General features: G+C 49.1%; 1 protein-coding gene across 13 annotated transcripts in view; it reads right to left on the reverse strand.

Annotated features, from left to right (window-relative positions):
* The window catches only part of PCNT (pericentrin), a 121,047-nt gene that overhangs the window by 95,924 nt on the left and 2,177 nt on the right, over positions 1-22,946 (reverse strand). For 9 of the 13 annotated variants that reach the window (XM_015132667.3, XM_077995263.1, XM_077995260.1 and 6 more), the window contains exons 2-6: positions 22,727-22,939; positions 15,061-15,666; positions 3,144-3,224; positions 2,356-2,611; positions 1,844-1,899 (exon numbers count right to left, since the gene is read on the reverse strand). In XM_015132667.3, coding sequence (XP_014988153.3) covers positions 1,844-1,899; positions 2,356-2,611; positions 3,144-3,224; positions 15,061-15,666; positions 22,727-22,939 — 1,212 coding nt within the window. Of the gene's footprint in view, positions 1-1,843; positions 1,900-2,355; positions 2,612-3,143; positions 3,225-4,598; positions 4,602-15,060; positions 15,667-22,726; positions 22,940-22,946 lie in introns of all 13 variants that reach the window. The other 4 variants (XM_077995265.1, XM_015132670.3, XM_077995266.1 and 1 more) reach the window with 2 other exon arrangements.

The following is a 22,946-nucleotide window of genomic DNA, read 5'->3' on the forward strand; positions in this document are numbered from 1 at the left end:
GGCAGGACAGAAAAGCAGAAGCATCCAGGAGGCAAGCAGTTGAGGAAAAGGGAGCGAGGATCACCTACCCCGAAACAGACCAGCCTCTGCACAGGGACCAACCACCCCAAAACAGACCAGCCTCTGAACACAAGGACCACCCACCCTGAAACAGACCAGCCTCTGCACACAAGGACCACCCACTCCGAAACAGACCAGCCTCTGCACACAAGGACCACCCACCCCGAAACAGACCAGCCTCTGCACACAAGGACCAACCACCCCAAAACAGACCAGCCTCTGAACACAAGGACCACCCACTCCGAAACAGACCAGCCTCTGAACACAAGGACCACCCACCCTGAAACAGACCAGCCTCTGAACACAAGGACCACCCACCCCGAAACAGACCAGCCTCTGCACAGGGACCAACCACCCCGAAACAGACCAGCCTCTGCACAGGGACCACCCACCCTGAAACAGACCAGCCTCTGCACAGGGACCACCCACCCCGAAACAGACCAGCCTCTGAACACAAGGACCACCCACCCCGAAACAGACCAGCCTCTGAACACAAGGACCACCCACCCCGAAACAGACCAGCCTCTGCACACAAGGACCACCCACCCCGAAACAGACCAGCCTCTGCACACAAGGACCACCCACACTGAAACAGACCAGCCTCTGCACACAAGGACCACCCACCCCGAAACAGACCAGCCTCTGCACACAAGGACCACCCACCCCGAAACAGACCAGCCTCTGAACACAGGGAGAGGACCACCCACCCCGAAACAGACCAGCCTCTGCACACAAGGACCACCCACCCCGAAACAGACCAGCCTCTGCACACAAGGACCACCCACCCCGAAACAGACCAGCCTCTGAACACAGGGAGAGGACCACCCACCCCGAAACAGACCAGCCTCTGCACAGGGACCAACCACCCCAAAATAGACCAGCCTCTGAACACAAGGACCACCCACCCTGAAACAGACCAGCCTCTGAACACAGTGAGGACCACCCACTCTGAAACAGACCAGCCTCTGAACACAAGGACCACCCACCCCGAAACAGACCAGCCTCTGCACAGGGACCAACCACCCCGAAACAGACCAGCCTCTGAACACAAGGCCTAATCCACACGGTCACCCTCAACGTGTTAGAAATACATCTCCCTACAAGACCCAGGGGCTAATGGCAACTTTGCTGACCTCCACCCAAGGGCTGGGCTCTGTCTCAAGTGCTCTGAGAAATGAGTCTCACTGCCTGGGTCAGAGGGGCAGGTGACCGGGACACAACTCCAAGCCTGGACTGACATCCACCTTCTGCCAAGGGCCTGAGAGCTGCCCGGATGCCTGGCTCAAGAGGGGCCTCCACACTCAGCACTGCTGACAGTTCAGCCCTCTAGCGGAGGGCCTGGCAATGACGGGGCACTGCTACCTGTGGTCCCCAGTGAGGCCACCCACAGCAGGTGCAACCCACCCCACCCAAAACACCTCCCTGTGTGGTATTCTCCCCAGCACCCCAGCACCCACACCCTATGCACCACAGGGAACTGCCACAGCCACGAGGGCAGAAGCTGTGTCCCAGAACACAGCTCAGGGGCAGGCCACAGGGGCCACTCAGAAGCCAGCACAGAAGGGCAGATCAGTGCCTTTATGTTCTACAACTCAATGTGAAACAACAAGTTTTCTGACAAACGATATAAACAAAGACTGCAATACACTTTCAACCAGCATATTCTAATCAAGCCTCGACTGGCTTCTGTCTGAATCAAGACGAGGAGCGTTCTCGTGGGAGCTGGGGAGAAAGGAAAAACAACATACACAGAGGCGTGCGTTTTAGAATCAGTCCTGGGTACCTTTTCGATCTGGGCGTTTTTCTCCATTTCTGATTGTAACTTCTCCTTCAGCTCGGCTGTAAGAAAAACAAAAAGCAGCTCAGGCCACTCCATCCCAACCTTTTCAGTGACCCAACCGCCCAGGAAACGACCAGGCTCTGGCACCCACTGGACACGTGCCAGTGTTCACGTGCTAGCAGGATGCGTCTGTGACGATGCCTGGCTTTAATAATAAACTGAGGACACCGTGGCTTCCAGACACACAGGACGATCTAAGACAGGAGGTGAAGGCCAGCCCTGGGTCCCACCTACCACAGACCACCTGGAAACCCGCTCTAATAACCTCCTGGCCACGAAAACCCAAGGCCCCCTTTGTTCACCCCCTCATGGTGCCAGATACCAGGCAAGGTGATGAGAACAGAGATGGGGAGACAGTGCTAGGGTGCCCCCGCTCCCAACCCCAAGAGGGAAGAGGCACTAGAATGCCCACGCCAAGCCCACACGTCACCCACACCCGCCCAGCCATGCAGTACCTGCTTCCTGTCCACACCTGAGCACCACCTCCTCCTTCTCCCGTGCGTGCTGCTCCCTGAGGAGCTCCAGCTCGTGCTGCTGCCTGCTCTGCAGCAGGGCCAGCTCCTGGGCACGCCGGCTGTTGAGCATCTCCCGCAGCTCCGTCAGCGCCGTCTCCTTCTCCTTCTGGAGGTTGGCCTGGGTCAGCTCCAGCTGCGCCGTGTGCATGTTGCTCAGACTCAGACGCAGCGCCTCCAGTTCAAGGCCATGCACAGCCTGCGGGGAGAGAAGGCCTCTGTAAGGCCCATGGTCAGAACCAGGGCGCATCAGGGAGACACAGAAGCATGAATGAGAATGAGTCAGGAGGACACAGAAAGGGCAACAGCAGACATCCCCTGGGGGTGGGGGCAGGACACAGAGGCCCGGATGCCACCAAGACGCCACCCAGCTCCTCTGCCAGTGACCCCACAGCCCATCACCGCCCTGAGCACCGGCACCCCGAATTCCCTCGCTGTATGACGGTACCGTGTGCACCCGGAGGGGGCTCCGCAGCTGATAGGGAGAGTCAACAGCCCTGAGGTCAGTGTGTCACTCACGTGGCCTGCACCTGACCAGGCCCCCTGACCCCTGGCATCCACCTGTGTCTCCTCCACCCGCCCTGCTGATGGCCCCCCACACAGAACGTGGAAACAGACAAGGCAGAGAGAGGAGATGGCAGCGTCCGCCCCCCCCCCACCTGGATGCCCACTGTGCCCTGTGGGGATAACACAGACCATACTGCAAGCCTGTGCGGGCCCTGCCAGGTCACCTGACTCTGCTGCAGGCCAGCCTCCTCTTCACGGCTGCTCTGCAGGTCAGCAATGGCAAGTTCACATTCTTGTTTACACTCCTGGGGAAGAAAGGCAAAGAATGTGGTCCAGCATTCACATGAGAAAACAGTCACTAAGAAGCCACCGTGATGTGCCCGAGAGCGAACAACGCACGCCCTTACAAAATCCCATTCACAGCTGTTCACAGCAGCATCACTCGCAATGGCCAGAAGGTGGAAGCAACCCGAATGCCTACTGAGGGACGAACGGCTGAACAAAACGTGGGCTGCCATTCAGCCACAAGAAGGAATGAAGGCCCCAGCTCAGGCTGCAACACAGGAGCCCTGAGGACGTGAGGCTGAGTGACAGAGCACACAGGGAAGGCCGCATGACGTTCCATTTACATCAAGTGTTCAGGATCCGCAAATGCGTAGACATGGAGTGGCCTGAGGCTGCGAGGAGCTGAGGGAGGACAGTGGGGGTGGCTGCCACGAGCACTGGGCTTCCTTCTGGGCCACGACCATGTCTGGAACCACTGGAGGTGGGGCTCACACAGTGAATGTACTGCTGCCACGAGCACTGGGCTTCCTTCTGGGGCCGTGACAACGTCTGGAACCGCTGGAGGTGGTGCTCACACAGTGAATGTACTGAATGCCACCGAGGTCTGTACTTTAAAATGGTGAATTTTATGTTTGCTAATTATATCTCATTTTTTAAAAAATGATGGAAAAACACTGAACCTGCTTAAATGACTTAGTGTAAAGTCAAAGTCCCAAAAACAGGCCAGGCACGGTGGCTCACACCTGAAATCCCAGCACTTTGGGAGGTCGAGGCAAGCGGATCACCTGAGGTAGGAGTTCAAGACCAGGCTGGCCAACATGATGAAACCCCATCTATACTAAAAATACAAAAATTAGCCAGGCGTGGTGGTAGGCGCCTGTAGTCCCAGCTACTCGGGAGGCTGAGGCAGGAGGATCCCTTGAACCTGGAAGGCGGAGGTTGCAGTGAGCTGAGATCATGCCACTGCACTCCAGCCTGGGCAACAGAGCAAGACTCCATCTCAAAAATATAAATAAATAAAATAAAGTCCCAGAAACAGAAGCTGTGAGCTCTCCCCACACCACAGCAGTACTACCATGGGAGGAACGCACAACTTGCTCTCAGGAAAAGGGGGAAATGACACTTGAAGAGAGAAAATGTACGTAAAATGCCTGGATAAAACAGGTACCAATGAAAGGTAAACCCATCTAGAAACACAAACTTTAAAGATCCTTGTACGGCCACTAAATCAGCAAAAGTTGGTAAAAATGTTACGAATTCTCAATGCCATCATGGTCACAGGAAACAAATGCACCCAAACACTACCAATGTCAGAATCAGTTGCCTCAACTTTTTTCTCAGCAGCTGTTCTGGCAACACAGGTCGAGCCACAGAAAGCCTTTCCCTGTCTCAACCTTCTCACCTCTGGAAACCTTTTCAGCAGCAATAACCCAAAGGGAAGAGAGAAGCTGCAGGTGGCTCCTTGGCACAGATCCTGAGCCCACCGTCCACGTGGCCCTCCCTGCAGGCTCCCGGCCCTCGACTGGCACCTGGGATGTCTCCCCTGCCTGTGGAAGCGACCGTTGTCTGGCTTCCTCCCCATCAGCCAGGCGCCTCTCTGGGCTCCAGGTGACCCACCTGCTCACAGAGTACTTCAGACTAAAAAATGACACAAACTAAATTTTTCTGCCCCAGCTGGGGAACTGGCTAGGGGTGGAGAGATAGAGGTTTGACACAGTTGTGAAGGCTAGAAAGGCCCCCAGACGAACTAAACAGAGAAGGTGGCATGGTGGGCTCCACAGGGGCTGCCTGCACAGGGACTCGTCCCCAGGGCAGGCATCACATGAGTGCAGCAACATCTCCCTTCAATGTCAGGCGCTCAGGCCGGGCGTGATGGCTCACACCTTTCCAGCACTTTGGGAGGCCGAGGTGGGTGGATCACAAGGTCAGATCGAGACCATCCTGGCTAACATGGTGAAACCGCCTCTCTACTAAAAATACAAAAAAATTAGCTGGGTGTGGTGGCGGGTGCCTGTAGTTTCAGCTACTCAGGAGGTTGATGCAGGAGAATGGTGTGAAACCGGGAGGCGGACCTGGTGGAGCCTGCAGTGAGCCGAGATCACACCACTGCACTCCAGCCTGGGCGACAGAGTAAGACTCAGTCTCAAAAAAAAAAAGTTGGAAAGAGCATAAATAGACAATCTAAGCTCACATCTCAAGGAAGCAGAGAAACAAGAGCAAACCAAACCCAAACCCAACAGAAGAAAACAAATAATCAGGATCAGAGCAGAATGAAATGAGATACGAAAAACACAAAAGATAGCCGGGTGCAGTGGCTCGCACCTATAACCCCAGCACTTCGGGAGGCTGAGGCAGGCAGATTACCTGAGGTTGGGAGTTCAAGACCATCCTGACCAACATAGAGAAACCCCGTCTCTACTAAAAATACAAAATTAGCCGGGCGTCGTGGCGCATGACTGTAATCCCAGCTACTCAGGAGGATGAGGCAGGAAAATCACTTGAACTTGGGAGGCGGAGGTTGCAGTGAGCCGAGACCGCGCCATTGCACTCCAGCCTGGGCAACAAGAGCGAAACTCCATCTTAAAAAGATAATGGAACAAAAAGCTGGTCCTTTGAAAAGATAAACAAAACCGATAGATCACTAGTGAGATTAACCAGGAAAGGAAGAGAGAAGATCCAAATAAGCTCAACTAGAAACTAAATGGGAGACATTACAACCAATACCACAGAAATACCAAAGATCATTCAAGGCTACTATGAACACCTTCACGTGCACAAACTAGAAAACCTGGAGGCAATGGATAAATTCCTGGAAATATACATCCCTTTGAGATTAGACCAGGAAGAAACAGAAACTCTAAACAGACCAGTAACAAGTAGCAAGACTGAAACAGTAATTTGAAAACTGCCAACAAAAAATGTCCAGGACCTGAGGGATTCACAGCTGAATTCTATCAGACATTCAAAGAAGATTGGTACTAATCCTACTGAAACTATTTCAAAAGATAGAGAAAGAAAGAATCCTTCCCAAATCATTCCATGAAGTCAGTATCACCCTAATACCAAAACCAGGAAAGGACGTAACAAAAAAAGAAAACACAGACCAATATCCCTGATGAACACAGATGCAAAAATCTTCAACAAAATACTAGCTAACCGAATCCAACAACATACCAAAAAGATAATACAGCTGGGTTTCATACCAGGGATGCGGGGTTTAACACACACAAGTCAACAAATGTGATACACCACATAAACAGCATTAAAAAGAAAAATCATGTGATCATCTCGATAAGACGCAGAAGCATTCGACAAAATCCAGGATCGCTTTATGATTAAAACCCTCAGCATAATCGGCATAGAAGGGACACTGTCATTCATGACAAACCCACAGCCAACATTATACCGAAAAGGGAGAAGCTGAAGGCATTTTAGAACTGGAAAAAGACAAGGATGCTCACTTTCACCACTGCTCTGGAGTCTCAGCCACAGAAATTAGACAAGAGAAGAAACAGAGGGCATCCACGTTGGTAAAGAGGAAAAACAGTCACCGTCTGCCGATGATAGGATGGTTTACCTAGAAAACCCTGGAGACTCATCCAAAAAGCTCCTACATCTGATAAATGAATTCAGTACAGTTTCAGGATGCAAAATCAACGTACACAAATCAGCAGCACTGCTGTACTCCAAAAGGGACCAAGCTGAGAACCAAATGAAGAACGCAACACCTTTTACCACAGCTGCAAAAAATAAAATAAAATACTTAGGAATATACCCAACCAAGGAGGAGAAAAACCTCTACAAGGGAAACCACAAAACACTGCTGAAAGAAATCACTGGCCGGGCGCGGTGGCTCACACCTGTAATTCCAGCACTTTGGGAGGCTGAGGCGGGCAGATCACAAGGTCAAGAGATTGAGACCATCCTGGCCAACACAGTGAAACCCCATCTCTACTAAAAATAAAAAAATTGGTTGGGCATGGTGGTGCGTGTCTGTATTCCCAGCTACTCTGGAGGCTGAGGAAGGAGAATCACTTGAACCCGGAAGGCGGAGGTTGCAGTGAGCCGAGATCGTGCCATTGCACTCCAGCCTGGGTGATAAGAGCGAACCTCCATCTCAAAAAAGAAGAAAGAATTGATGACACAAACAAATAAAAAACACATCCAGGCTGGCGTGGATGCAGTGAAAATGGAAAACTTTTACACTGCTGGTGGGAATGTAAACTAGTACAACCACTATAAAAAACAGTATGGAGGCCAGGCACAGTGGCTCACGCCTGTAATCACAGTATGTTGGGAGGCCGAGGTGGGCGGACCACCTGAGGTCAGGAGTTCGAGACCAGCCTGGCCAACATGGTGAAACCCTATCTCTACTAAAAATACAAAAATTAGCCAGACACAGAGGTGCACGCCTATAATCCCAGCTACTTAGGAGGCTGAGGCAGGAGAATCACTTAAGCCTAGAAGGCAGAGGTTGCAGTGATCCAAGATTGCACCATTGCACTCCAGCCTGGCCAACAAGGCAAAACCCCATCTCTACTAAAAATTAAAAAATCAGTCGGGCATGGTGGTGCATGCCAGTAATCCCAGCTCCTCAGGAGGCTGAGGCATGAGAATCACTTGAACCTGGGAGGCAGAGGTTGCAATGAGCTGAATTCCCACCACCACACACCAGCCTGGGCAACAGAGTGAGACTCCATCTCAAAAAAAATCAAAAAGCATCTAAAGCGGGAGCATCACTTGAGGCCAGAAGTTTGAGACCAGCCTGGTGAAGGTAAAGAGACTCCATCTCTACAAAGTATTTAAAATTGGCTAAGCATGGTGGCGCGCGCCTGTCTTCCCAGCTCCTCAGAAGGCTGAGTGGAAAGACTGCTGGAGCCCAGGGGTCGAGGCTGCCATAGCCATCACTGCGCCACTGTACTGCACATGGGCAACAGGGTAAGACCCTGTCTCAAAATGAAAAAACACAACAAAACATGTCCAGGAGGCCAGGTGTGGAGGCTCATACCTACAACCCCAGCAGTTTGGGAGGCCGAGGCAGGAGGATGGCTTGAGACCAGGAGTGAGAGCCCATCTCTACAAAAAAATTTAAAAATATTCTCTGCCTTACTAGATGTGAGAAAAATAAAATAAAAAATAAAATTAAAACTAAAACATGTCTAGGGAAAGGGATATTTTTGGAAGACTGATCAGATGAAAATGTGGCACTCAACTTGAAGGGACTCCCACGAGCCAGAACACAGACTTCCCACAAAAGTAACACAAACACCGCACTAAAAAGGACCATACAATGTGCTACTCCAAGCGGAATAACGGGCATATGGAAAACAGAAAACATTCAAGGAACCAAAAAAAGATCCTGAGAAGTGGCACCCACGGCAGGCCCAAAATAATAAAAGTGATCCAAATCAACCCAAGCAATACACTCCATTCAAAGCGGACGGGCTGGTAAGGCGCAGTGACTCACGCCTGTAACCCCAGCACTTTGGGAGGCCAAGGCAGGCAGATCTCTTGAGGTCAGGAGTTCAAGACCAACCTGGCCAATATAGGGAAACCCCATCTCTACTAAAAATACAAAAATTAGCCAGCTGTGGTGGCACACATCTGTAATTCCAGCTACTCAAGAGGCTGAGGCATGAGAATTGCTTGAACCTGGGAGGCAGAGGTTGCACGGAGCTGAGATGGTGCCACTGCACTCTAGCCTGGGCAACAGAGCGATACTTTGTCTCAAGAGTTCGACCAGCCTGGCCAACATGGCAAAACCCCATCTCTACTTAAAAAAATAAAAAAATTAGCCCGGCATGGTGGCGAGCACCTGCAATCCCAGCTACCTGAGAGGCTGAGGCAGGAGAATCGCTTGAACCTGGGAGGTGAAGGTTGCAGTGAGCCGAGATCACGCCATTGCACTTCAGTCTGGGCAACAGAGCAAGACTCCATCTCAAAAAAAAACAAAGTAGATAGGCTGACTGCACCTCTAAATACCAGGCCAAAGTAGAGACCAATTCACTCACAAAAAAAGACGTAGTTAAAATAGTTTGAAAATCTCTCTAGGAAACAAGAAATTATGCAGAATGACACAACCAATTTTAAAGAATCCAAACAGAACTAAAAACAGCAAGAACAAAATTAACAATTCCGGACACATTTAACAGCAAATTATATACAGATGAACACAGGTTTGGAAAATTGGGAGATAACCCAGATAAAACTATCCAGCCTACAGCCAAGAGCAAAAAGAAGGCAAGCACAAAAGTGTGTTGAGCTATACATATGTGATATGGCTGGGCTGTGTCCCCACCCAAATCTCATCTTGACTTGCTGCTCTCACAATTCCCACGTATCATGGGAGGGATCCAGTGGGAGGTAACTGAATCATGGGGGCAGGTCTTTCCCATGCTAGTCTCCTGAGAGTGAGTAAGTCTCACTAGATCTGATGGTTTTATAAAGAGGAGTTCCTCTGCACAAGTTCTCTCTCTTTGCTTTCCTCCATCCACCTAAGATGTGACTTGGTCCTCCTTGCCTTCCACCATGATTGTGAGGCCGTCCCAGCCACGTGGAACTGTGAGTCCATTAAACTTCTCTTCCTTCATAAATTACGCAGTCTTGGGTATGCCTTTATTAGCAGCACGAGAACAGACAAATACAGTATGCAAGAGAAGTCTAAACACTTAATGGAGAGAAAGAACAGGTAGAAGGTACGCATGGAGATACCGGTTAGGATTTGAGAAGCAACAGATGAGAGAAGCATCATCCACACGTTGAATAAAACCCTAGATCCCAAGTAGAATTAATGACATCATAAAAAGCCACACCTAGTGTGATAGTTAACATTGTCAACTCGACTGGATTGAAGGATACAAAATATTGTCCTTTGGTGTGTCTGTGAGCATGTTGCAAAAGATTAACATTTCAGTCAATGGACTGGGAAAGGCAGATCCACCCTCAATCTGGGTTGCCGCCATCTAATCAGCTGCCAGTGTGGCCAAAATAAAACCAGGCAGAAGAGCGTGGAAGGACTAGACTAGACTGGTTAGCCCTCTGGCCTCCATCTTTCTCCTGTGCTGGATGCTTCTTGCCCTCGAACATCAGACTCCAAGTTCTTCAGCTTTCCGACTCAGACTGGCTTCCTTGCTCCTCAGCCTGCAGATGGCCCACTGGGGGCCTCACCTTGTGATCATGTGACTCGATGCTCCTTAATAAACTCCCCTTTATATATCTATCTATCCTTTTAGTTCTGTCCCTCTAGAGAACACAACAAATCAAAACTGCAGAATACCAAAGACAAAAGTCTTCAGGGCGGCCCCAGCAGTGAACACAAGCTAGAGAGGCAGAGCGAAACCACCGGCAGGTAAGACACCAACTGCCAACTATATGTCTACACCAGCCAGACTTTCAAAAAGGGAAATAAAAATAGGCCAGGGAAATAAAAATAGGCCAGGTGCAGTTGCTCACACCAGTAATCCCAGCACTTTGGCAGGTTGAGGTGAGCAGATCACCTGAGGTCAGGAGTTCGAGATCAGCCTGGTCAACGTGGTAAAACCTGTCTCTACTAAAAATACAAAAATGAGGTCGGGTGTGATAGCTCACACCTGTAATCCCAGTACTTTGGGAGGCAGAGGCGGGTAGATCATTCGAGTTCGGGAGTTCAAAACCAGCCTGGCCAACATGGCAAAACCCCATCTCTATTAGAAATACGAAAATTAGCCGAGTGGTAGCGGCATGCACCTGTAATCCCAGGTACTCGGGAGGCTGAGGCGGGAGAATCGCTTGAGCCCAGGAGGCGGGGGTTGTAGTGAGGCGAGATCACCACTCCAGCCTGGGTGACAAGAGCCCAAGAGCAAAACTCCGTCTCAAAAACAAAAAAAGATAAATTCATTATTCATATTCACAAAAAAGCTAGAAGCAAGTAAGACATCCTTCACCAGGTGAGTGGATAAACAAATCCAGCATCAAAAAGGAATGAGCTACTGATCAATCTAAAACTTGGAGAATCTTAAACTCATTTTGCTAAGTGATTTAAAAAGCTGAACTCAAAAGGCCTCCAAGAGTGCTGGGATTACAGGCGTGAGCCACCACGCCCAGCCTAATTCTACATATTATAGAATTCCGTCTGTAGAACATTCTGGAAAAGGCAAAACCATAGAACAAAAAACACACCAGTGGTTACCAGAGGCTGGGGAAGGAGGGAGCAGCTGTTTAGAAAGAGGACACAGGCCCTCTTGGGGGCTGGGGTTGTTCTGGAGGGTAACTGGGTGGTGGATACGACTCTACACAATTGTGCATCACAAAGAATGAACTTAAAGCATGCAATTTCTAGGGTGGGGGAGGTGGCTCACACCTGTAATCTCAGCACTTTTGGAGGCCAAGGCAGGAGGATCACTTGAGCCCAAGAGTTCAAGACCAATCCTGTCAACATAGTGAGACCCTGTCTCTACAAAAAAATAAAAACAACAAAACTTAGCCAGATGTGGTGGAACGTGCCTGTAGTCCCAGCTACTTGGGAGGCTGAGGTGGGAGGATTGCCTAAGCTCAGGAGTTCAAGGCTGTGGTAAGCTGAGATTGTACCGCTACACTCCAGCCTGGGCAACAGAGCAAGACATTGTCTCAAAAAAAACAGTATGCAGGCCGCGTGCAGTGGCTCACGCCTGTAATCCCAGCACTTTGGGAGGCCGAGGAGGGGGCAGATCACCTGAGGTCGGGAGGTCAAGACCAGCCTGACCAACATGGTGAAACCCTGTCTCGACTAAAAACACAAAATTAGCTGGGCACGGTGTAATCCCAGCTACTCGGGAGGCTGAGGCAGGAAAATCGCTAGAATCCGGGAAGTGGAGGTTGCGATGAGCCGAGATCGCACCATCGCACTCCAGCATGGGCAACAAGAGCGAAACTCCGCCTCAAAAAACAAAACAAAACAAAACAAAACAACACAGTATACAATTTTAAAAAATTGACCAGGATGGTGTGGGATCCCAGGATAGTAAGTAGCCAGTGACCAATGAACCTGACTACATGCTCACCCATGAAGACACAATCTTAGTGAGGGGCTGGGGAAGAGAGGAGTGACCTGAGTCACCTCGGAAAACAGTTTTGACTGGAAACTGAAAATGGAAACCAAAGGAGATGTAAAGAAACACTGAACTCCACTTAGTAAATTTGTTTCTTATATGATGTGGGTTGCTAATTCTGAAACTATTATACACTTACAGGAGAGTTGAGCAAATAAGTAAATAAATGGGGTCGGGCGTGGTGGCCCACACCTGTAATTCCAGCACTTTGGGAGGTTGAGGCGGGAGGATCACCTGAGGTCAGGAGTTAGAGACCAGCCTGACCAATATGGTGAAAACCTATCTCCACTAAAAAATGCAAAAATTAGCCAGGCATGGTGGTGGTGCTTGTAATCGCTGCTACTAGGGAGGCTGAGGCAGGAGAATCACTTGAGCCTGGGAGGCAGAGGCTGCAGCAAGCCAAGCTCCCGCCACTGCACTCCAGCCTGGGCAACAGAGCAAAACCATCAAAAAAAAAAAAAAAAAAAAAAACCTTCCAATTTATTTATTTATTTATTTTTTAAGTAAATAAATGGCAGAAGTGAGAGCCAGGCTTCTCACTGTCTGAGAAGGAAACTGCAGATAAACCAGGGGGGAGGGCAGAGTGAACCCTGTGGTGCTGGATCAGGCTCTGAGGTATCAGTGTGTACTCCTATTTATTTTAATATATGCGTCTATAAATACAGATGAACATAAATACAGCTGTGAGCGTACACACAGACTAGCTCCCAGGCACACCCTTTCTCACTCCATCCACGGAGAGAGCCCAGAAGCAGCAGCAACATCCCAGTAGCAGTGAGCACACCGAGTGCCCAGGTCTTGGTCTCAACACCACAATCCAGTAAAAGGCACCAAGACTCCTTGGAGAAACAGCGGACTCAGAACGGAGACAGGGCCCACACGATGAGCCTGCAGCACCAACTTGCAGTGTCAGAAAGCCAGAATGTGCTTCAAACACATGACACAGGGGCCACCTGAAGAGGCTCCCCATGGACAGGGCGGCAACAATTTAAGCATCAAAATAATGTTGAGGCTACACTAAGCTGTGACGGCCCCACCACACTCCAGCCCAGGTGGCAGAATGAGACCTGGTCCCAAAAAGTGAATAAATGAATGAAGAGTGGGTTTTATAGAACCCACCAGAGACTGTTCTTCCAGGCCCCGCCTATAAGTTAGATCTTTCCTGCAATAATGCAGATTAAAAACCAAACCTGGCCGGCATGGTGGCTCACGCCTGTAATTCCAGCACTTGGGGAGGCCAAGGCAGGAGGATCACCTGAGGTCAGGAGTTCGAGACCAGCCTGACCAACATGATGAAACCCATTCTCTACTAAAAACGTAAAAATTAGCCAGTGTCATGGCAGGTGCCTGTAATCCCAGCTACTCAGGAGGCTGAGGCAGAAGAAACGCTTGAACCTGGGAGGCGGAGGCTGCAGTGAGCTGAGATCATGCCACTAAACTCCAGCCTGGGCAAGAAGAGCGGAACTCCATCTCAAAAAACAAATAAATTTGCCGGCCAGGTGCAGTGGCTTACGCCTGTAATCCCAACACTTCAGGAGGCTGAGACGAGCGGATCACTTGAGGTCAGGACCAGCCTGGCCAACGTGGGGAAACCCTGTCTCTACTAAAAATACAAAAATTAGCTAGGCATGGTGGTGGGTCCTTATAGTCACAGCTACTCAGGAGGCTGAGACAGGAGAATTGCTTGAACCCAGGAGGTGGAGGTTACAGTGAGCCAAGATCGCACCACTGCACTCTAGCCTGGGCAACAGAGCAAGACTCTGTCTCAAAAAAAAAAAAAAAAAAAAAAAAAAAAAAAAAAAAAGCAAAAAAAAGCAAAAAACAACCAAACCTGCCTAGAACAGTGTGAACTGAGTTTAGCTAGAATCAAATGGCTAAAATATAGGCTTTCTGTTTTTTGTTTTGTTTTTTCGAGACAGAATCTCGGTCTGTCTCCCGGGCTAGAGTGCAGTGACACCCTAATTTTTGTATTTTTAGTAGAGACGGGGTTTCACCATATTGGCCAGGCTGGTCTCAAATTCCTGACCTCATGATCCACCTACTTTGGCGTCCCAAAGTGCTAGGATTACAGGCATGAGCCACCATGTCCAGCCTAAAATATAGGCGTTTAACATAACACTTTAAAATTAGTCAATTCCAAACTTAATGTTTTCTTCCAAATGCTAACAAAAAACATGTCAATAAAATAAAGGTAATCAACTCAACATGTGTGGAATTCATCCCACCAGGCACGTGGCAGAAACCAGGGACATGTAGACTGACCACAGCCTCCCTGCCCTGCCAGGCTCTCAACAGGCACAGCCTCCCTGCCCTGCCAGGTTCCCAACGGGCACAGCCTCCCTGCCCTGCCAGGCTCTCAACTGGCATGGGACTTCCAGTCACGTGACTGATGTGAAACCTGAGTTGCCAGGCCTAAAAAAAATGCTGAACAGCCAGGTGAGTCCATCGACAAGGGCAACTAGAATAAAGGCAATACGTGAAATTCCTCAAACTTATGAAGGGTGGCTTCTCTTCAATGTCCCATGGGAAAAACAAAAAAGGAAGATCACAAGGAAGGCAGATTTGAGGTCTGAAGAGAGGCTTTCCATCCACAGGCAACACTAAGAATGTGCAGGCAGCAGCACGTGGGGCCTACAGGGTAAGCCTCTGCCTCCAGCTCTCTCTGTTTTCAGTTTCTACTTTTAAAGAGAGGCCCTGCAGAGATGGAAGGTCCTCTCACTGGTTTGGATTTCTACAACATAAAGAAATCCTTTGACAAAGAATACACCTTAACAGAGAACTTGAAGAATACCTTTGTGATGACCTCACGCTGTTCTGGATGGGGGTCACTGACTGTGAAGAACCCAGGCTGTTCTGGAGGGTGGTCACTGACTGTGAAGATCCCACGCTGTTCTGGATGGGGGTCACTGACTGTGAAGATCCCACGCTGTTCTGGATGGTGGTCACTGACTGTGAACATCCCACGCTGTTCTGGATGGCGGTCACTGACTGTGAAAATCCCACGCTGTTCTTGACAGGGGTCACTGACTGTGAAGATCCCACGCTGTTCTGGAGGGTGGTCACTGACTGTGAACATCCCACGCTGTTCTGGATGGGGGTCACTGACTGTGAACATCCCACGCTGTTCTGGATGGTGGTCACTGACTGTGAACATCCCACGCTGTTCTGGATGGGGGTCACTGACTGTGAACATCCCACGCTGTTCTGGAGGGTGGTCACTGACTGTGAACATCCCACGCTGTTCTGGATGGCGGTCACTGACTGTGAAAATCCCACGCTGTTCTTGACAGGGGTCACTGACTGTGAAGATCCCACGCTGTTCTGGAGGGTGGTCACTGACTTGCTTCTGCTGCAGTTGTTCCAAGTCCTCTCTCTTCTCTCCATCTCGGTCCTCCAGCTAAGGGGAGGGCCAGAAAGAAGCATTTAAAGCAAGGTCCAGGGCTGCAGCCTCAGGCCTTTCCCAGCTCCTCTACTTGCAGGCCTATGCTGACTTCATTTAACAAGGAGAGCTCATTTCCACCTGTTCAGAAAGTGAACCTTCCGCATTAACAATTCTCAAGTTCTAAATTTTTATTTATTTATTTTTTTGAGACGGAGTCTCGCTCTGTCGCCCAGGCTGGAGTGCAGCGGTGTGATCTTGGCTTACTGTAAGCTCCGCCTCCCGAGCTAACACCATTCTCCTGCCTCAGCCTCCCGAGTAGCTGGGACTACAGGTGTCCATCACCACGCCCGGCTAATTTTTTGTACTTTTAGTAGAGACGGGGTTTCACCATCTTAGCCAAGATGGTCTCGATCTCCTTACCTCGTGATCCGCCCGCCTCGGCCTCCCAAAGTGCTGGGATTACAGGTGTGAGCCACCACGCCCGGCCTATAATATATTTTTATAGAATATTATTTTTTTTTTTTTGAGACGGAGGCTCACTCTGTTGCCAGACTGGAGTACAGTGGCGCGATCTCGGTTTACTGCAACCTCCAACTCCCAGGTTCAAGCGATTCTCCTGCCTCAGCCTCCTGAGTAGCTGGGACTACAGGCGCGTGCCACCAGGCCCAGCTAATTTTTGTATTTTTAGTAGAGACGTGGTTTCACCATGTTGGCCAGGATGGTCTCGATCTCTTGACCTTGTGATCTGCCCACCTCGGCCTCCCAAAGTGCTGGGATTACAGGAGCAAGCCACTGTGCCCAGCCATGAACTCTACTTTCAAAAAAAATTTAATTAACTTTTTGAAACGAGGTCTCGCTCTGTCACCCAGGCTGGCGTGCAGTGGTGCAATCACAGTTCACTGCAACCTTGACCTTCTGGGCTCAAGCAATCCTCCTGCCTCAGTCACCTGCGTAGCCAGAACTACAGGCATGTGACACTGTGCCCAGCTTATTTTTTATTTTTTTGTAGAGACAGGGTCTCTATGTTCATTATGTTCCAAGGCTGGCCTCAAACTCCTGGGGGCTCAAGCAATCCTCCCACCTCACCACCCCAAAATGCTGGGAATGAGCCACAGTGCCCAGACTAGCCTGCTCTCAACAAGATGATTCACTGAGAACATTTCCATTTCCTCCCAAAGTAGCAAAGAAAAATCACAGTGTTGGCTTTTCAAGATCATCAGATGAGTCACAAGATGAATGCAGAGAGAGCGTACTCATAGCCAATGACGGCAAAACTGACGTGAAAATAAAATTTCACACAAGTCTTCATTTGACGATACCCTAGGATCAGTCTTCTCAGAATCAAGAGGAAGTGAGGGACGAAAAGGGGACACAGTGGTCTCAATCAGCTGTCCACTCACTTGAATGATTCCACTTCAAAGGAACCTGGACCATCCACTTCCTTAAGAAGTCACTTCTAATGTTTGGGTGCCAAAACTTAGTTGATGCAAAGAGGTTGGAGCAAATTTCTAATGAAGTTGTTTTAAATTATTGCTTTATTTTTACTTCTGTAAACTACTTGTAAAACAACTTAAAATGACAAAACAGTAAAGAGGGGCCAGGAATCTAGATGATAAATGATGGTAACTATATTTCCTGGTATTTGATACAAATATGAGTTGGAAAAGTGCTAGAACTACACTTCTTAAGCGTTCTATAGCACTAGTTAAATCTTCAGCCAAAGTTTTTGTATTTTCTTCTGAAATTCTTGACCTCTGAGCAATTTTTGGATGGGTTTTTTTTTTTTTTTTTTTTTTTGAGATGAAGTCTCGTTCTTGTCCCCCAGGCTGGAGTGCAATGGCGTGATCTCGGCTCAGTGCAACCTCCGCCTCCTGGGTTCAAATGATTCTCCTGCCTCAGCCTCCTGAGTACCTGGGATTACAGGCGCCTGCCACGAGGCCCGGCTAATTTTTGTACTTTTAGTAGAGACAGGGTTTCACCATGTTGGCCAGGCTGGTCTCGAACTCCTGATCCCAGGTGATCTGCCCACCTTGGCCTCCCAAAGAGCTGGGATTACAGGCGTGAGCCAATGCGTCCGGCTGGATGGTTCTTTTATAAAAAATGGCCTCTCCTCATTTTGTTCCTCATCTGTAACTGAAAGGTCAAATTCTGCTTTCTTTTTTTTTTTTTTTTTTTTTAAGACGGAGTCTGGCTCTGTCGCCCAGGCTGGAGTGCAGTGGCCGGATCTCAGCTCACGGGGCAAGCTCCGCCTCCCGGGTTTATGCCATTCTCCTGCCTCAGCCTCCCAAGTAGCTGGGACTACAGGCGCCCGCCTCGTCGCCCGGCTAGTTTTTTGTATTTTTTAGTAGAGACGGGGTTTCACCGTATCAGCCAGGATAGTCTCGATCTCCTGACCTCGTGATCCGCCCGTCTCGGCCTCCCAAAGTGCTGGGATTACAGGCTTGAGCCACCGCACCTGGCCTCAAATTCTGCTTTCTACCACTGCTTTATTTTTACAATTTTTTTTTTTTTTTTTTTGAGACAAGGCCTTGTTCTGCCACCCAGGCTGGCGCGTAGTGGTGCCACCATAGCTCACTGTAGCCTCAAATTCCTGGGCTCAGGTGATCCTCCCAACTCAGCCTCCTGAGTAACTGAGACTACAGGTATGCACTGTCACGCCCAGCTAATTTTTATATTTTTCATAGAGACAGAGTTTCACTATGTTGCCCAGGGTGGTCTTAAAATCCTGGGCTCCAGCCATCCTCCCACCTTGGCCTCCCAAAGTGCTGAGAGCCACCACGCCTGACCCTGCTTTCTGCCATTTCTGAGTTAACTTCCAGAACTGAGACAGCTGTTGCATCGGTTCAACTATTTTTCCATCATGCACTTAACAAATTGTAAGGGAACATAGCTGAATCCTGAATATTTACCAGTCTTCCTGTAATTCTACCTTCACTTATAACCATCCTGAAAAAAACCTAAGATCTTAAACTTGGTTAAAAATATGTCTTATATCGCCTAGGCACGGTGGCTTATGCCTGTAATCCCAGCACTTTGGGAGGCCGAGGTGGGAGGATCACCTGAGCCAGCAAGGTCAAGGCTGAAGTAAGCTGTGATTGGGCCACTGCACTCCAGCCTGGGTGCCAGAGAGAAGACCTGTCTCCAAAAAAAAAAAAAGAAAAAAGACTTTGCATTTACCTAACAGTTAGCGATCAAAGTAAGCAATTTATTATATGTTGGAAAGCACAATTATTTCTCCCTCCCCCTCACACACACACGCACGCACACACACATTTATCATCTTATGTTGTTCAATAAGCTCACTAGACTCCCGATAGCCAAACCTCTCACAATTTATAGATGGGTAAAATAAAACAAATACGCCTTTAATTATGTTCAAAGCACTGGTACAACTACAACATAAAGGTTCCTTGAGGATTCCTGATTTCTGGACACAGCATGACCAACCATCTGAGAGGGGAGCGCCCTGGCCTGGGACATTATTCGACCACACGACCACCAGCTCCTAGCTTTAAACCGTGAACTCTTTGCCGGAATTTCACTTTTCAGAAGATCATTATTCCGAACACAAAATTACTCCTATTTTAACATCTACATCTGGATTAAAGGCATGTGAAACTCAAATATCATGAACTATTTTACAACATATGAGAAAACTCGTTTTTAGACTGATGATGTACAATGATATAATCAGAGAAAAAGTTAATGAAATATCTGCTTCTTACAGCACCAATGGTTTTTATATACATAACTGACAAAATGGCTTAAGAAATTTGATTTCGGCCGGGCGCGGTGGCTCAAGCCTGTAATCCCAGCACTTTGGGAGGCTGAGACAGGCGGATCACGAGGTCGGGAGATTGAGACCATCCTGGCTAACACAGTGAAACCCCGTCTCTACTAAAAAAATACAAAAAACTAGCCGGGCGAGGTGGCGGGCGCCTGTAGTCCCAGCTACTCGGGAGGCTGAGGCAGGAGAATGGCGGGAACCCGGGAGGCGGAGCTTGCAGTGAGCTGAGATCCGGCCACTGCACTCCAGCCTGGGAGACAGAGCGAGACTCCGTCTCAAAAAAAAAAAAAAAAAAAAAAAAGAAATTTGATTTCTCACTTAGTATACAACAGAAACACAAAGGCTCTCTTCTACACATATGACTTAGTTTACCTATACATGTATAAAGAATATAAATTTTAGCCAGGTGGGTGGCTCACACCTGTAATTCCAGCACTTCAGGAGGCTGAGGTGGGAGAATTACTGGAGCTCAGGAGTTTGAGACCAGCCCTGACAACACAGTATAACCCTGTCTCTACAAATTTTTCTTTAAAGTTAGACAGGCATGGTGGCACACGCCTGTAGTCCCAGGTATTAGGGAGGCTGAGGCAGGAGGGTCACTTGAGGCCAGTAGGTCAAGGCTGGAATGAGCCATGACTGTGCCACTGCACTCCAACCTGGGCAAGAAAACAAGACCCTACCTCAAAAAAAAAGGGAAAAAAAGCTGATGTCCAAGACCCAACAGGGGTTAACATCTGATGACTGCATGTTTAGCTTATTAAAATAACAGGAATTCTGTGGAAAAAGCTGATTGGTACCCGACCTTTGCCCACCATTTTAGAGCCAACGGACAGGAAGAGGAGGTATGTCTCTGCTGCCGTCAAGCTACAACTGTGCAGAGGAACTCAGGATGACGAGGTGAGACGAAAATCAGTCAGGCCCTGCCAGGCCTTCATTCCATGCAGAATGCTGGCTGCAGGAGCACACAGTTTCCTAGAGAAAGTATCCTTACATTTTACCAGCCTTTGGTTTTTAAAATATTGCTTTAAGCCAGGCGTGGTGGCTCACGCCTGTAATCCCGGCACTTTGGGAGGCCGAGGTGGGTGGATCATGAGGTCAGGAGATCGAGACCATCCTGGCTAACATGGTCAAACCCCGTCTCTACTAAAAAAAATACAAAAAAATTAGCCGGGCGTGTTGGCCGGCGCCCTTAGTCCCAGCTACTCGGGAGGCTGAGGCAGGAGAATGGCGTGAATCCGGGAGGCGGAGCTTGCAGTGAGCGGAGATCGCACCACTACACTCCAGCCTGGGCGACAGAGTGAGACTCTGTCTCAAAAAAAAAAAAAAACCACCAACCCAACAACCAAAAAAACTCAAGAGATAAAAAACAAAATTCAGGGCCGGGCGCGATGGCTCATGTCTGTAATCCCAGCACTTCGGGAGGCCGAGGCGGGCAGATCTCGAGGTCAGGAGATCAAGACCATCCTGGCTAACACGGTGAAACCCCATCTCTACTAAAAAAATACAAAAAACTAGCTAGGCGAAGTGGTGGGTGCCTGTAGTCCCAGCCACTCAGGAGGCTGAGGCAGGAGAATGGCATAAACCAAGGAGACGGAGCTTGCAGTGAACTGAGATCGGGCCACTGTATTCCAGCCTGGGCGACAGCAAGACTCTGTCTCAAAAAAAAAAAAATCAGGATTTGTAGGCGGAATAACACAAATTTTAACTGTTGGCAACAACTCAATTTTTTTTTTTTTTTTTTTTTTTTTTTGAGACGGAGTCTCACTCTGTCACCCGGGCTGGAGTGCAGTGGCCGGATCTCAGCTCACTGCAAGCTCCGCCTCCCGGGTTCCCGCCATTCTCCTGCCTCAGCCTCCGGAGTAGCTGGGACCACAGGCGCCCGCCACCTCGCCCGGCTAGTTTTTTGTATTTTTTAGTAGAGACGGGGTTTCACCGTGTTAGCCAGGATGGTCTCGATCTCCTGACCTTGTGATCCGCCCATCTCAGCCTCCCAAAGTGCTGGGATTACAGGCTTGAGCCACCGTGCCCGGCTGCAACTCAATTTTTTAAGTAAAGCAGGATAGACACATATGACCTTGGGCCAGATTCTCCCTTTGGTCACCAGTTTTCCAGCGAATCCTAGCAAACACCAAAGCCTGCACCCATTCTGCTGCAGCAGCAGGGACACTCAACACCCAAGGCCCTTGTTCATAATTCACACAAAAGGCCCAAGGACAGCCTGCCTCCAGGCAGGTTTGTAGGCCCCCAAGGAGCTTGGAAGGCCAGCCCCTTCAGGACTCAGTGTGCACTCACCTGCCACACCTGCCCATGGGGGTGCCCCTGCAGCTCACAAGGCCTCAAGCAGCAGACCCAGTCTCCTCTAGCAACACACCATGTCTGCAATACCTTCACCCCTTCCCTCCTCATCTCACTTTTAGTGAAAAGGTAAAAGACAAATGTGACACACAGGTGCATTTACAAGTATGTGAAGGAATATTATATTTTAAGTGTTCCAAGAAACACCCATCAAAGGGGCTGATAGACACAACCACACATGAAGAACTCCCAGTCTTCCATTACAAAGCAAACAACTGACACTTGCCTTCAAGCAGTTAATCCAAAATTTCTCAAAATTACATAAGATAAAACAGGTATTATAAAGTGCCTATAATCCCAGCACTTTTAGAGGCTGAGGAGGGAGGATCGCTTGAGCCCAGGGGTTTGAGGCAGGAGTGACCTGTGATAACACCACAGCACTCTAGCCTGGGAAACAGAGCAAGACGCTGTCTGGAACAAACAAAAGAAAAAAAAAAAGAAAAAGAAAAGAAAAGAAAAACCAAATTTATTAAGAATAAAACCATAAAAATTTACTCACTTTTTTTTTTGAGATAGAGTCTCACTCTGTCACCCAGGCTGGAGTGCACTGGCACGATCTCGGCTCAATGCAACCTCTGCCTCCCGAGTTGAAGCTATTCTCCTCCCTCAGCTTCCCAAGTGGCTAAGACTACAGGTGTGCACCACCATGTCGGGCTAATTTTTGTATTTTTAGTAAAGATGAGGTTTCTCCATGTTGGCCAGGTTTGTCTGGAACTCCTGACCTCAGGTGATCCACCTGCCTTGGCCTCCCAAAATGCCTGGATTACAGGTGTGAGCCACCGCACCTGGCCCTCACTTTTTATAAACTAAAATAACACACTCTTTCCTCACTTTTGAAAGGCAAAAACAGACCAAAGACCATCTTTAGTAAATCACACTAGAAATCACTAGAAGATAAGCGAAATGTTCAAACACAACGATGAGCAAATCTACCTGAGCAGCAAAGGCCCCGCCTGCCCCATCAGGGGTGTCGTCACATGATGTGCTTTTGCAAATGTCCCCTCCTCCACGGAGTGCAGGGTCCTCCTTGGCTATCGGACTCTCCTCCTGGACAGGCGCATCGACAGCCGAGCCCTTCCTCTTCGCCGTCTTTTTCTCCGAATGCGAACCGTCACCTTTTGTTTTTCTCTGTCGGAAGTGAGCAAGCTGCGCA

Source organism: Macaca mulatta, chromosome 3 (genome assembly GCF_049350105.2).
Source record: "Macaca mulatta isolate MMU2019108-1 chromosome 3, T2T-MMU8v2.0, whole genome shotgun sequence".
Taxonomy (NCBI): Eukaryota; Metazoa; Chordata; class Mammalia; order Primates; family Cercopithecidae; genus Macaca; species Macaca mulatta.